The following is a 13,129-nucleotide window of genomic DNA, read 5'->3' on the forward strand; positions in this document are numbered from 1 at the left end:
GTAGCCGCGCGTCTCGCTCTGATCTCAGCGCCGTTGTCTTCAAATACCCCATTACAGACAACTCGACAAAGGCGGCCTTTCAAAGAAGAAGAATCTCCGACCTCATTGCACGTCGCCTTGCCATTGACATCTATGTATATGAGTTGCGGTAGATGGATACGAGGGTATGCGATATCGTAGATGGCCGTGCGAAGCTCCACAGGGAGCTTGAAGAAGGGCGCTTGCTCCTGCGGGTCGCAGGGTCGAGCCCGAGGTGGCTCGTTGGTCACGTCGGCGGCCAGGGTCATCAGCGCCATTATAACTAAACTACAGGAGTCCAGGGCGCTCAAAGATGAGAAAATGATAATATGTCCGAGTGTATCCTCTTGGATCGAATGAGTACCGAGGAGGGGGGTAAGCAACTAGCAGTAGCTAGGAGAGAAGTTGTGGTTTTAGCTATCGTTTTTGCGGCGCATTACAGTAGCGAAGGAGAGTCCAAGTCGAGACTCTAAGCCTGTAATTTTTAGACATATTGATGAGTATCAAAATGACTGCCCTAGTAATTTTAGTCCGGAAGTGAATCATGTAATCCGAATTTGGATATGATGACGGAGCGATTGGAGGGGCTTCGAATTGGCCTCATTGTCCGGTAAGTGGGTGGTGGCTTGAGGATGAAATAATGTCCAAAAGGTCTGTCTTAAAAGGACTTAAAACAATCAACCATGTATATGCATCTAACCAGTCGAGCCACGAATATGCACCAATTGCACCAATGAGGAAGTGTAGGGTAATATTTGGGCTGGTAAGGGTCTGAAGCTATGTCCCCCCGGGCTCCCAGCGCTGACGTCACGTGTAGTGCGCAATCATTCGAACACCTGCTCATCCCACCTGACAGTCCTGGGCCGTTTGATCGAAGCGTTCTACAACTTTGAGGTGGCCGACAAACCGAATCTTCGAGAGCCTACGCTAAACCCACAAGCCGAGCCGCCACAATGAAAGCAATCTACGCCGTCCCTGCGACGCTGGCACTCGTCTACCGAGCCTGGTCGCACCAATCTCTCACCCCCGCCGGCATCTTTGCCGCCGTTATTACAGCTATCGCTCATGCCTACCACCCATGGAACCTGCCATTCGCGCTGCTCTGCGTATTCTTTCTTGCTGGAACTAGGGCTACCAAGGTATTACAACAAAATTCTTTGTTGAGAGGAAACATGGGATTTTGACTTTTCTCAGGTCAAGCACGATGTCAAGGCACAGATGACGATGGCCGCCCGAGGCACGCCAGGAGGCGAAGGGGCGCGCACCCACGTCCAGGGTGAGTCCTTCCGCCGCTCGGCATTAGTTGCTTGTATTCTCTCTGATTCGCGTGAGCTCCAGTTTTTGCCAACTCGCTGATGGCATCTTGCCTTTCACTCCTCCACGCCTACCAACTCAACAAGCGAAAGGCCGCGATCATGGACTCGACGACCTCAAGCCCCTCTGGAACGCTCTGCTATTCCTGGAGCGGCGACCTCCTTGTTATCGGGATCATCGCGAACTACGCCGCGGTCGCTGCCGACACGTTCAGCTCGGAGCTAGGAATCCTGGCCAAGGGAGAGCCTCGCCTGATCACATCACCCACCCTGCGCAAAGTCCCGCGCGGCACGAACGGCGGCGTCACTGCCCTCGGTATCGCCGCCGGTGCGTTGGGCTCGATGATCATCGTGACGGCCTCCATGGTCTTCCTCCCGTTCTGCGGAGACGACACCGCCGGTAAGGTTGGAGGTGGCATCTCGGCGTGGACGACCCAACAGCGGTCCACCTTTATGTTGGGGATGACGCTTTGGGGCGTCCTCGGAAGCCTCCTGGACAGCGTTCTTGGTGCCCTGTTCCAGCGCTCCGTCAGAGATGTGCGGACCGGCAAGATCGTCGAAGGCGAGGGCGGGACCAAGGTCCTGATCTCCGGCGACGCCTCCGACCACGCCGACAAGAACCAGAAGCGCGCGGTCCTCAAGGCCGCGGCGCTCAACGGCGAGGGCAAGCGCGCCGTGGAGAAGACGCAGGAGATAGACAGCGTAGAAACCCCCCAGACCAGCGACTCGAAGAAGAGGTACGATCCCGATGACAAGCACCGCAAGCCGACCATGGGCGACGCGAAGCCCTCGCGGGTCGTGGAGACGGGGTGGGACCTGCTGGACAACAACGATGTCAACTTTTTGATGGCTTTCACCATGAGCATGGGGGCCATGGGTGTTGCCAGCTGGTTTTGGGGCGTGCCCATCGAGTCGATTCTCGACCTCTAGACTAGTAATCTGTACTTTTCTTCCCCCCCCCCCCTTCTCTCTTCGCCTTTGGTAAAGAGCGGGAGTAAAGCACCATGCGTGACCGACCGCCCGGCTGGAAAACATGTTTCCCGAGTGCCGGACGCTTCCTGCCGAAACTTGCTCAGATGAATTCCATAATGCATTGGGCCGAGGAGGAAGGATGCCAAAGGCCCAGTAGTAATCCGTGAAGGTAAACCTTCCTGTTGAAGATTAGCGTTCGACGACATCCGTTGCCTCTGTTGATACGAGACGCGATTCAAAGTGGCTTCCACAACCTGGCCGTCGAATCTTGACGTGACTCGCTCCATGCATATCAATTCGGAGGGAAACGAACCAGAGCCGGGGGGGGTGCAGGATCCCATTGATAACGTACTACTACAAAGTGCTTGTCCTCCCGTATACCGTAATTCTTCTACAAATATTCCCCTTTTTCTTTTTCTTTTTTCTTCTTCTTCTTTTAGGTGATTTCCTCCACCTCGCCAACTTTCGTTCGAAGACACACACACCCTCAGAGACCTGGCTACTCGCCGACAACACCGTGGCACTGCACGCACTTCTCCTCGCCTCCCTCGTCCCTTCACCCACAACAAACACGACACAGGGGCCAGCGGAATTAGAAGAAGACGCAAAGATCGCATATTTCCCAACGCCGAGCCAAAAGAGCAATGCTATGCCTTACCTTTTTCTTCTTCTTCTTCTCTTTTTTTTTCGCTACGCGAAACTCGCTGTTCCTCCACTCTCTCCTATCTAGTATAAACCCCGGACCAGGGGAAAAAAACAAAACAACAAGCGACGATAAGCCGTGCGAGGGATCAACTGGTCCGTTGAGACTGGAGAAAAGATAAAACTAAATAAAAAAAGCAAAAGACGCTTGGTCCATTCTCCCATTCCTTTCATGCTCGTGGCGTTTCCATCATCTTTCATTTGGCGTTGGCCGACTTGTGGGTCTCCAGGGTGGCGGCCAGCGTCTTGGCCAAGTCCTCGGTCTTGACCTGTACCATCCACGTCTCGAGACCGTTGCCAGCCTCGTTGGAGGTGGTGAGCTTGACGTACTTCTTGTCCGCCTTGTAGGTCTCACTGGGAAGGATGGATCGGTTCAGCACGACGTGGCCACGGGGCTCCGCGCGCAAGAGCATGCGAACGGCGCCGGTGTTCTTGTGCTTGAGTAAGCGGAACGGGCCAACACCCTTGGTGGACCACGGGCTCTTGTTCTTGGGCTGGTCATCGCCGCTGTCCTTGTCCTCTTCAGACCCGGCAGGGATGTACTTCATAATCTTAGCACGAACGTCGTGAACAACCAACTCGTCCTCCTCGCCGGGACCTCCCTCAGTGAGCTTGAGCTGCTCATGAGGCTTGCCATCGGCATCGTCACCTTCGCCACTACCACCAGCCTTCTCCGCTTCCGCGGCCGGCTCGGGAGTTCCCGTGGCAGGGGTGGTGGCTAGGCTTGAGGCGCCGCCAAAGTTAAAAGGCGAGTTTGTTCCGGTGGTCGAAGCACCGGCCGGAGGCTGCAGGTTGCCGAACATGCCGGACGCAGGCTGAGCGGGCTTGGAACCAAAGAGATTGCTCGTGGGCGCCGAAGTCGACGCTCCGAACAGCGGTTTCTGAGAGGCAGGCGCCGAGGAGTTGGCGGATCCGTTCGAGGCGCCAAAGGTGAAAGTGGGAGCCGACGTTGCGGGAGCCGCAGGCTGAGCGGGAGCACCAGCTCCAAACTGGAAGGGGGTGCTGCTCGACGGAGCAGCCGAGGACGAACCGCCGCCGAACTGGAATGGCGAAGAGCCGTTGGAAGGCGCAGATGATCCACCAAAGTTAAACATACCTCCGGACGAAGGGGCGGCATCGGATGTACCTCCGTTGTTAGACGCGAAGGGGTTGTTGAAAGTCTGACCTCCACCACTAGCGCTGAACGTAAAAGATCCACCGCCACCGGAGCCGAAGCTTGGGGGACCGCTAGAACCTCCGTTAGTCTGGGGTGCAGACGCAGCGCCCCCGAATGGGTTGGAAGCAGGCGCGCTCTGGTTTCCCCCAAAATTGAACATGCCGCCTGACGGTGCGGGAGGTGCAGAAGATGGGGCATTGAATTGCGTCTTCGCTGGCGGTCCATCTTGCTTCATGGGGCTGCCGCCAAAGAGAGGGTTGGCGGCTGGGGCGGGCTCCGCCGGCTTGTTAGCACCGAAGCTGAAGAGGGGCGCCGCGGAAGCAGAAGCGGCCTCGGGTGCCTTGGGAGCCTCGGCTGGTTTAGCACCAAACAGGTTGGAGGTACCCGATGCCGGCGCGTTGTTGCCGAAGAGAGAGTTCGACTGGAAAGGAGTCGAAGTGGCCGACGTACTTGCGCCGAACAGGGGTTTAGCAGGTTCAGCGGCAGGTGCATCCTGAGGCTTCGCGCCGAACAGCGTCGAGGACTGCATGACGGAGCCCGCAGGCTTGTCCTGGGCGCCGAAGAGGTTCGAGGCCGGGGCCGGAGCCTTGGCCTCTTCCGCCTTGTGAGCAGAAGCACCGAACGCGAAAGTCGGCGCAGCCGCCGGCTTGGACGGTGCCTCATCCTTTTTGGGCTGCTCCGATGTCTTGGGCTGGAACCCAGAAAATCCGCCAAAGGGGGACTTGGCGGGAGGTTGAGAGCTATTTTCCTTGTCGGACTCGGCCCCCGTGTCCTCCTCAGATCGGGAGCGCTTCTCGGCCTTGGGATTCTCATCCTGCTTGGGCGCACCGAATAGGTTGGAAGCGGGCGCAGCAGGCTTAGCGCCGAATAAACTGGAAGCGGGTGCGGCAGGCTGAGCGCCAAAGAGGGAGCCGGACCCATTGGCAGTGGTAGACGCGCCAAAGAGACCATTGCTGGCCGGAGCATTGGCATTGAACTTGATCGGAGAGTTGGGGTTCCAGGTCGCGTTGACAGGAGCCGGCGCGGCATCCTTGCTAGAAGCAAACGGTGTCTTTTCGGCCGCCGGCGCGGGCTCAGCCGAGTCCGCACGGAGAGCCTGGCCGCTGTTGTCCTTGCTAACGCGATCGAAGAGGCTCTTGCCCGGCGTGCCTTCTCTGGAGGTACTGGAGAAAAGGGGCTTCTGGGCACCAAAGGGGTTCGAAGCCGGCGGGGCCAAAGGTGTTTCGGCGCCACCGCTGGCGGCAACGCTCGGCTCGTAGCTCTGCTGTCCAGCTCCCTGCGTCTCCACGTCATCGTCGGAGTCGGTTTCGCTCTCACCATCGGCCTCCACACCGCTATTCTTTGCAGAGCTGGCATCGGAGAGATAGCCAAAGATGTTGGACGGCTGAGCAGGCTTAATATTGGCTTCGAGCACGGAACGCGAAAGGTTGTTGGCAGCAGGCTTTGAGACGCTCGCAAAGGGGTTGGGCTTCGCCTCTGCAGCCTTGGGGGTCGCCTTGGGGGTCGAGGCCGGTCCCTGGTTGTTAGCAACCCTCTCGAACATGCTCTTGGTTGCGGAGGGCGTCGAAGTCGACTTCTGCAACTTGCTCGGCTGGTTCTCGTCCGACTCGTCGGTCACGGTCGCCCTTCTCTTGTTCTTGATCGCAGCTGGGGTAGCCGGCTCTTGTTCCTCCTCTCTGTCTACAGCACGTCTCTTGTTATTCTTGTTGGGGGAGGCAGTCGACAGTGCCGCATCCTTGGGAGTCAACTGGTCCTCAGCCTTGCGCTTGGAACGGGTGGTCTGTCTCGAAGGGCTGGCATCGACGGCGTCCTCCTCAGGCTCGGGCAGGTTGTGGGCGGTTCTCCACTTCTTCAACACCTCCTCCGAGGGCTTGACGTTCTTGAACTCGTAGAGGCCGTATCTGAGCATGATCAGGCTTCGACTCTTTTCAAACTCTTTCGCAAAGTTCATGATGTTGAGCTTCCAATCCTTCTTGGTAAAGATCTCATTGGCAGCATATTTGAGGCGGCGGAGATCCAGGATGCAGAAGAGCTGGCGTCGCTGCAGGTCATCGTATTCAGGGGGTACAAGGTGGCCGAGGTACTGGTCAGCGTACACAGTGCCCTTGGCTTCGAGCTCAGGGGGGATGTCTCGCGCAAGTGCTTCGCCAGAGAGTTCGGGGGGCGGTGAGGGAATGCGCATGTGGAAAAGGTCGGCCGATGTCGATTTAGTCGACAGGCCTCGCGGGGTAGCCTGAGCAATGGTCTCCCGGTAAACCTTTTGCGAGGCCGGAGTCGCGCCAGGCGCGAAGACCTTCTTGGCGGTGCTCGTGGGCAGACTCGGCGAGAAGGGGGTAACGGCTGGGCTCGCACTGATGGAGGATGACCGAAAGAGGTTGTGAGCGGTGGATATGGTGCTCGTGTTAAGGTTACTCGAGGGAGCTGGGTCGCGGTTCAGGATTCTCTGGGACGGAGCAGTCTGGGGAGTGCCCAGTCGCTTGTTGGGGTTAAGAGGTGAAGCTTGGTAGCTCCGGTTCGCGAATTTGAGCGACGGGCGCGGGCGCGGGGTGCTATTTCGGTGATCCATGATGACGACCGAAGGAGACAGATGCAATTTCAGGATTGTAATTAGTCGACGGAGATGAGGCGGGCGTCGTTCGACTCGGTCTCGGAAGGAGAGTCGCGTCTCGATTCACGCAGGATTCGCAGACAAAGCGACGGGAGGATGGGGGAGAGGAAAGCAGAAGCTGCAGCGGGAAGCGACTACTAATGGGTGGATGCGAGTAGATTGAAATAATCGAAAAAGAATGAAGCGTCGAAAGCAGCAGAAGACACTGGCGCAGCGATCAGGAAAGCTGATGCTGGATGGCGCATCAAAGACGCCTTGTTGGTGGATTGGCTGGAGGAACCACACGAAGATTTTGGTGCAGGATGTTTTTTTGGCGTGGCACGTCCGGGCGGGCGACGGGGACAGCTGTTAGTAAGAAAAAACAAGAGTAGGCCACGGCCACGGCCACAGTGCAGGGGGCGAGCACGGCTGGGGTGATCGAGCGTCAAGAACCGGCAAGACGGGGGTCCACTTTTTTGTCATCACTCAACCTCAGGCAACCGCGACCGCCTTTTAACACGAGTTGGGTTGGCTGCCGCTGGCGGCAACGTGGAATGGTATGTTGAAGTGCGACGCGATGGGACTGGCTGCATGCATGCATGGATGGTTGGATCTGGGCGCTTCCAAGGCCCAATGCCCGTCGTCACTCGTCCATCAGGTCACGTTTGCTGACTCAGTTCGAGTCTTTCTGTGCAGTGTAGCATCATGACCAACACCCACCGCCGCCAAGTCTGGCACTCCTGACCTCTCCATCTGCTCTCCATCTGCGCACGAGACTCGAATGGCCGATGCGCCTACAAGACTGAAACCAGGGGAATTCCGTCCAAGTTGCACTCTCATTCTAGGGTGCCTATAGAATACGCCGAGGATTGCTCCTGTACATTCGTCTGGGCTGGTTGGATGTGGCCCTGCCATTGTCCATGTCCAAAGCCATGCACGCACTCACTATTTTAGGTGTCGGGTTGCCATTGAAAGCTCCATCGCCTACCCGGTCGTCTTCGCGCGATGCCTCGCGGCACACCCAGAGGGGCTATGAGTATACAGAGTTATATATATATATACAAAACAAAGATAAAAAGGGACGCCTAGTTGTAGAACAAAAAAGAAGGGGGGACACACGTGAAGTTGGCGGCGCCGGCTCCGACCACCACTACTGAGTCGTTCTCCTGACTCGGGCCGGCAATCGTCGGGAATTCCGTCAGCACGACTCCAGCACCGTTGACTATCTACCTGCGGGCAAAGGAACAAACGGACGCACGTGTCCATCAGCAAGCGCATCCATCGGATGTCCGTCGCTGGATCGGATGCACTATTTTCAAGAATTTGCGGCTGATTCCCCAACGCGTCTGGTTTTTTTTTTTTTTTTTGTGGGGGGGGGGGGGTTGTTTAAACCATGGGAGCACATCGCCAGCCGCAAGAAATATGACCAAAAGGATGGGCCTTATAGGGGCTGTCACATGCTTTTGGACGAGGGCGCAACATCCATTCAAACGACCACGGGCGCATCGCACGCCGTACATCGTGGATTGTGTCAATGCGGTACGGTGTTCTTGGTGAAATATCATGGGACGGGGTTTCAACATGCTAGATGAATGGTCATATTCTCATCGCCTACGACAACGCTACGTTTGGCGCATATCCGGGTCCAGCAACGTACGGCTGATCCAACTGGTAGGTTATGGTACAGGGTATTACCGACAATAAAATGTCCAACGCGACACATCTACAACTTGGCCTTGGACTGCGCCTTCTTCAGGATGGGCTCCATCTTGGTAGCCTTCATAACGTCGCCCTTGATCTTGAGCTTGCCGGACATGAAAAGCTTCTGGGCGTTGGCCTTGCCCTGTACGAGGTTGCCAAAGTCGGAATCGGACAGAGACAGAGTGACTAGGAGGAAGACATCAGACTGAAGTTCCATAGCATGGTAGGTTGGGCCGAACACGTACCGGTGGGCTTGTTGCCGGTGCCCTTGGCGACCTGACCCTTCTCCTTGAGGTCAATGTGCCAGCTGTCGGTCTCACCGGCCGAGTTCTTCAGGGTGAAGGCGAAAATGGCATTGCCCTGCTTGATAGCGTCCTTGCGGTCGTCTTCGCTGCCGGTAAGCGCATCGTTGATGGCGTCGAAAGCGACCGAGGAAGGGAACTTGTCTGCAGAAACATATGATTAGCATCGGGCGACGTACGAAGACGACCGAGATAGCCGGATGACAAGTACGTACCGTTGGCGAGACCCATGATGACTGTCTTGTTTTGTTGAGTGGAAAGACAAAAAAAGTACTTTGTTTGATTGGAGTAGATGGAATGAAATGAATACTTGATGTTGGGAAACAGGAGATCACGAGAAACTTCCGAGCCGCGAGGGATGGCCGGATAGTTTAAATACCGGCAAGGTGTTAACGGTTTAACCGTGCGTCGGAGGCTGGGGTGTTCGTGTCGGCCGGAGGAAGGAACAAAGGCATAGGAGAGAGGTGCCTCAAGAGCTGGATGACGCTCAGTTGTCGCATGTGAACCTCGGCGATTTAGCTCAGCGTCATGTGCCCCCGCAAGCGGAACCCCACACACGCGGGAGTCTGTCTGGTCTGGTGGCAGCTGCTGCAGATTGCGCGCAACCCCGGACCCAGTTCACTTCACCACTGGAATCTGGAATGCGGAATTCGGACGCACAGAGAGAAAGAAAGCTGGAGCCAAGCACGGGAGACACGCGGCGCATCTGGGGGCTGCCATTGCCGCTGACACCAACATGCACTTGGATTCTGGAATTTCTCATTCTCCACCAAGTACCATACAAATATGTTACTTACTATATGCATTGCGCACCGCAGGCGGTATGGGAAAGCCGGACCGCCGTACCACTCTACCTTAATTTGTCTTGGCTATGTTCTCCGCTTCCAATCCACGAGTCGTCGACGCCACCACAGCCATCATCCATGCTTCATGTCCATGTCTTGATTCGTGGTTTCCCAGCACCGGCAGATTACGACGATCCATGGACCCCAACTACCTTTTTGGGTGCCGATCTCGTCTAATGTCATGGATCGGGCCTCCATCCCCATACAAGCGCCATTCAAGCTATTGTGTATACGGGTCAAGCTTGACCTTTGTTCCACCTTAACCCAGTTCTTTCGACTGTGTTTCGTGGAAGCTCAGAACAAAACGCGGCAGGCAAGACAAGACGATCCCGCCTGTCCACTTCATTCGTCGCAGACAAACAAGCTTCTGACAACCCGCCGCCATATAGGCGAATCGCATTCCACCTTGGGAGTCTCAAATGTTCTTTGTGCTTTCGTGGCTCTTACGACTGACTACACAGGCCGCGTTCCCCATTGTGACTAACCTTACTAAGGCTGTAAATCAATCCCGAGAGTCACTTCATGGCTGGATAACAGCGGTCTAGACAACAACTGAGACAGCAGCCGAGGGAAGCCCAGATGCTAGCACACTCTGTGGCCAGTTCGGGTGGCACTAGCGAGAACGAGTCCGAGTGCGATAATGCGTTGTAACAAAGGACTCGACGTCGGGGGACCTCGGCTCTTCCAGCAATCAAAGAAGAGTATTTGACAAGAATGGATTGATTGACTTCCGTCTTGACAGTTCGTCCGACTACGGATTCGGTCACCGCTATTAACGGCACGCTATATTGCCACATCGACACGGCCTTCCTCCCGTCTGCTCGTACCAGGACATGCAGCCCCTGTCTAAAGTTCGGGACGAGCATCTAGGTACTGTGGACCGATCGATCCCCCTCCTCGGGTCGGGCTGCGCATAACCAGCCGCTCCCACGACACTTCAAGCGCCCGAGTCCCTCAGATACGCGGCAAGGACGCCGCCCCAGGACCCCGTGTTATCGCTCGCAAACACTTCCCACACAACGCCGCCCGTCTGGTCGTACAGCAAAGATGTGGTGCTCTTGGTGCTCAGCCCGAACCAGTACGTCGACTTGGCGCCGTTGGCAAAGGCCTGGTTGGTCATGCAGTTGCCCCCCGTGTTTTCGCACTGCGGGTTCTGCCACTGGTTGTCGTTCATTTTGTTGAAGAAGACCCACAGTGCCGACCCGTGGATCACGACCTCGGAGCTGCCCGTCATGTGGTGGCCCCACGACCGGAAGCAACGGTCATTGTTGCCCTGCCCCTGGGCCGCGCAGTTGCTGAAGTCAGGGTCGCCGTAGGCCGGCAACACGCTCCAGGGGCCCGGGGCCCTTTGCGGCGTCCCCTGGCCCTGCCAGTACGGGCTCTCCGTCTGCTGCAGGGAGATGTACACGTTCTGCGCGTTGTGGAGGTTGTACTGGTACATGACGCAATGCTCGAAGCTGGTGCCCACCAGCCACGTGGGCTTGGTGCTCTCGATCAGCGCGCCCCGGCCGACGGCGATGTTCTGCGCGGCGCCGCCGTCGAGCGAGTGGTCCGCCACCCAGCCCCAGACGTTCTCCAGGTACGCTGAGGCGGTCGAGGTGACGTGCATCAACGCGAAGGCGGCCTTGCAGTCGGCCGGGTCCGCGCCGCCGCAGTTGGTGTTGACGAGCGAGTGCTTGGTGCCGCCGACGCGGAAGACGCTGCTCCAGATGCCGACGTCGCCGGGGTTCGACCCAGCCATGTTGATCTGCACGAGAGTCGCGCCCTGCTGCACGTCCGCCACCTCGACCGTGATGTCCGTGATCTGGGCGATGCCCGTCTCGCCGGGGTTGCCGACCTTGAGGATGGGCTGGGGGTCGTCGGGGTTCCACCACCGCGATCCGAGGCCTGTCGGCGTTAGCATTTTCTTGGGAAGCAGACGTGTGTCTAAGCCAAACACGTACCGTTGATGATGCTGAGGGTCTCGCCGATCAGCCTCGTGCCGGGAGGCACGTAGATCGTCTCCCTGGTCAGGTAAATGCCCTGGGGGACGAAAATGATCTTGCAGCCCTTATACTTCTGCAGGATGGCGTTGATGTTGGGGCCGTCGTCGTGGCTGTTGTCTCCATAGACGGGGAACTGCGGGTCGCCCTTCAGGCTGACAAACTGATCCAGGGCGTACTTCTCATACTGAGGCAGCGGCGCCGTGAAGTACCTGTTCCCGGAAAGCAGCGCGGCAGGCCGCTCGATGGGGTACGTCGTCCCTCCCTGCAGGTTGTTCGAGTTGACGTACCCCACGACCCAGGTCTGGCCCGCCGGGACCGAGCCGGACCTGAGGGTCGATCCGTCGGCCGCCGACTTGACGGCCGTCGTCGCGTCGGTGACCCGGAAGTTGTCGATGACGAGTGAGTTCTCGCCGTAGCCCGTCACCAGGGTGTTGACGCCGGCGTTGCAGGCGCTGACGCTCGAGTCCACGAGCGAGACGACGCCCGCCGTGTTGCTGCCCATGTCGATGCCGAAGTTGCAGTTGGCAAAGGTCGCGCCCTGCACCACGGCGACAAACACGTGGTCCACCGAGATGCCGACGTTGCAGCCGTTGAAGGAGAGGTTCTTGAACTGGTACTGCTGGCCGTTGACCTTGATGCCGATGGCGCCGCCCTCGAATTGCTAACCGCTCGTCAGCTCCCGGCGTTTGGGAAGGGAAGGGGGATAAGAAAAGGTCATGAATAAGAAAATAAAAAAATAAAAATAAGTACGCGGGGGAGACTAACACTATCGCTGATCAAGATTCCCGAACCGCCGGCGCTCATGGTGATGCCGATGTGGCTCGAGTTGTTGGGCATGCGGACCTTGACGTTAGACAGGGAGCAGCCCTGCGAGACGCTCCAGTCGATGGCGACGGCCTGCACGCCGGTGCCGATCTCGGTGGTGTCGACGACGACGTTGCGCAGCGCCATGTAGAAGTTCTTGGTCGCCGACCCGTCGCCCTGGTTCGAGTCGTAGCCGTTGATGACGGGTTGGTTGCCGAGCGCCGGGTCGGCGATCAGCACGGGCGGGTTGAGGGCGTCGCCGACGAGGTAGGTCATTACGAGCATCTGGATTGGCTTCTTGATGCGGTACCGGCCCGGCGGGATGTATATGTAGGCCGGGCGGGTCGTCACGGTGTTTCCGGTGCGGCTCCATGCTAGATGGAAGGGCGCCGGTCGTTAGTCGATTCGCGTGTTCCCTCGGTCCGCCAAACGCTCCCCCGAGTGCAAAAAGAGGGTTCACATACCTTCGACGGCGAAGTTGAAGGCGTCGGACGAGTCCTGGACGCCGGTGTTGTCGGCGCCGTATTGGACCGCCGTGCGGTAGTACTGGTACGTCGAGTCGGTGCTCGTCGGCGCCGTGCCGTTGTGGCCGATGGCGGCGCGCCACCAGGTCGAGGGGCTGCTCTCGACGGGGCCGGAGCATGTCTGTCTGGACTCGAGGACGCCGTGGCCGTGAGGGTGGGCGACGGCTCCGATGCCGAGGACGGCGAGAAGGGGGAGCAGCTTCATGGTGGGCTTTCCTTC

General features: G+C 57.8%; 4 protein-coding genes across 4 annotated transcripts; 1 reads left to right on the forward strand and 3 right to left on the reverse strand.

Moving 5' to 3' along the window:
• The first annotated feature begins 834 nt into the window (after positions 1-834).
• LY79DRAFT_552226 (integral membrane protein DUF92) lies at positions 835-2,329 on the forward strand. The gene is made up of 3 exons (XM_060557703.1): positions 835-1,157; positions 1,213-1,294; positions 1,357-2,329. Exons 1-3 carry the CDS (start codon positions 972-974, stop codon positions 2,259-2,261), a joined length of 1,173 nt encoding a protein of 390 aa, XP_060414556.1. The 5' UTR covers positions 835-971; the 3' UTR covers positions 2,262-2,329.
• An 873-nt stretch (positions 2,330-3,202) lies between these two features.
• LY79DRAFT_514656 (RanBP1 domain-containing protein) lies at positions 3,203-6,727 on the reverse strand (the record flags this gene model as incomplete). Its single annotated transcript, XM_060554642.1, has 1 exon — positions 3,203-6,727. The coding sequence occupies one exon, from the start codon at positions 6,725-6,727 to the stop codon at positions 3,203-3,205; it is 3,525 nt and encodes a 1,174-aa protein (XP_060414557.1).
• A 1,503-nt stretch (positions 6,728-8,230) lies between these two features.
• On the reverse strand, positions 8,231-9,226 carry LY79DRAFT_552232 (SCP-2 sterol transfer family protein). Its single transcript, XM_060557704.1, has 3 exons — positions 8,967-9,226; positions 8,695-8,895; positions 8,231-8,635 (listed from the first exon to the last, which is right to left on the reverse strand). The coding sequence occupies exons 1-3, from the start codon at positions 8,980-8,982 to the stop codon at positions 8,472-8,474; spliced, it is 381 nt and encodes a 126-aa protein (XP_060414558.1). The 5' UTR covers positions 8,983-9,226; the 3' UTR covers positions 8,231-8,471.
• Positions 9,227-10,533: 1,307 nt separating this feature from the next.
• On the reverse strand, positions 10,534-13,114 carry LY79DRAFT_514536 (pectate lyase superfamily protein-domain-containing protein; the record flags this gene model as incomplete). The annotated part of the gene is made up of 4 exons (XM_060554624.1): positions 10,534-11,483; positions 11,540-12,242; positions 12,347-12,759; positions 12,850-13,114. 4 exons carry the CDS (start codon positions 13,112-13,114, stop codon positions 10,534-10,536), a joined length of 2,331 nt encoding a protein of 776 aa, XP_060414559.1.
• Between the last annotated feature and the right edge of the window lie 15 nt (positions 13,115-13,129).

Source organism: Colletotrichum navitas (genome assembly GCF_030913465.1).
Source record: "Colletotrichum navitas strain CBS 125086 chromosome Unknown LY79scaffold_26, whole genome shotgun sequence".
Lineage (NCBI taxonomy): Eukaryota > Fungi > Ascomycota > Sordariomycetes > Glomerellales > Glomerellaceae > Colletotrichum > Colletotrichum navitas.

Coding starts and splice junctions, on each gene's coding strand:
- LY79DRAFT_552226 (XM_060557703.1), top strand. CDS start 972: ATGAAAGCAATCTACGCCGTCCCTGCGACGCTGGCACTCGTCTACCGA. Junction 1,158..1,212: donor CTGGAACTAGGGCTACCAAG/GTATTACAACAA, acceptor GACTTTTCTCAG/GTCAAGCACGATGTCAAGGC. Junction 1,295..1,356: donor GGCGCGCACCCACGTCCAGG/GTGAGTCCTTCC, acceptor CGTGAGCTCCAG/TTTTTGCCAACTCGCTGATG.
- LY79DRAFT_552232 (XM_060557704.1), bottom strand. Junction 8,636..8,694: donor CACCGGCAACAAGCCCACCG/GTACGTGTTCGG, acceptor TCTTCCTCCTAG/TCACTCTGTCTCTGTCCGAT.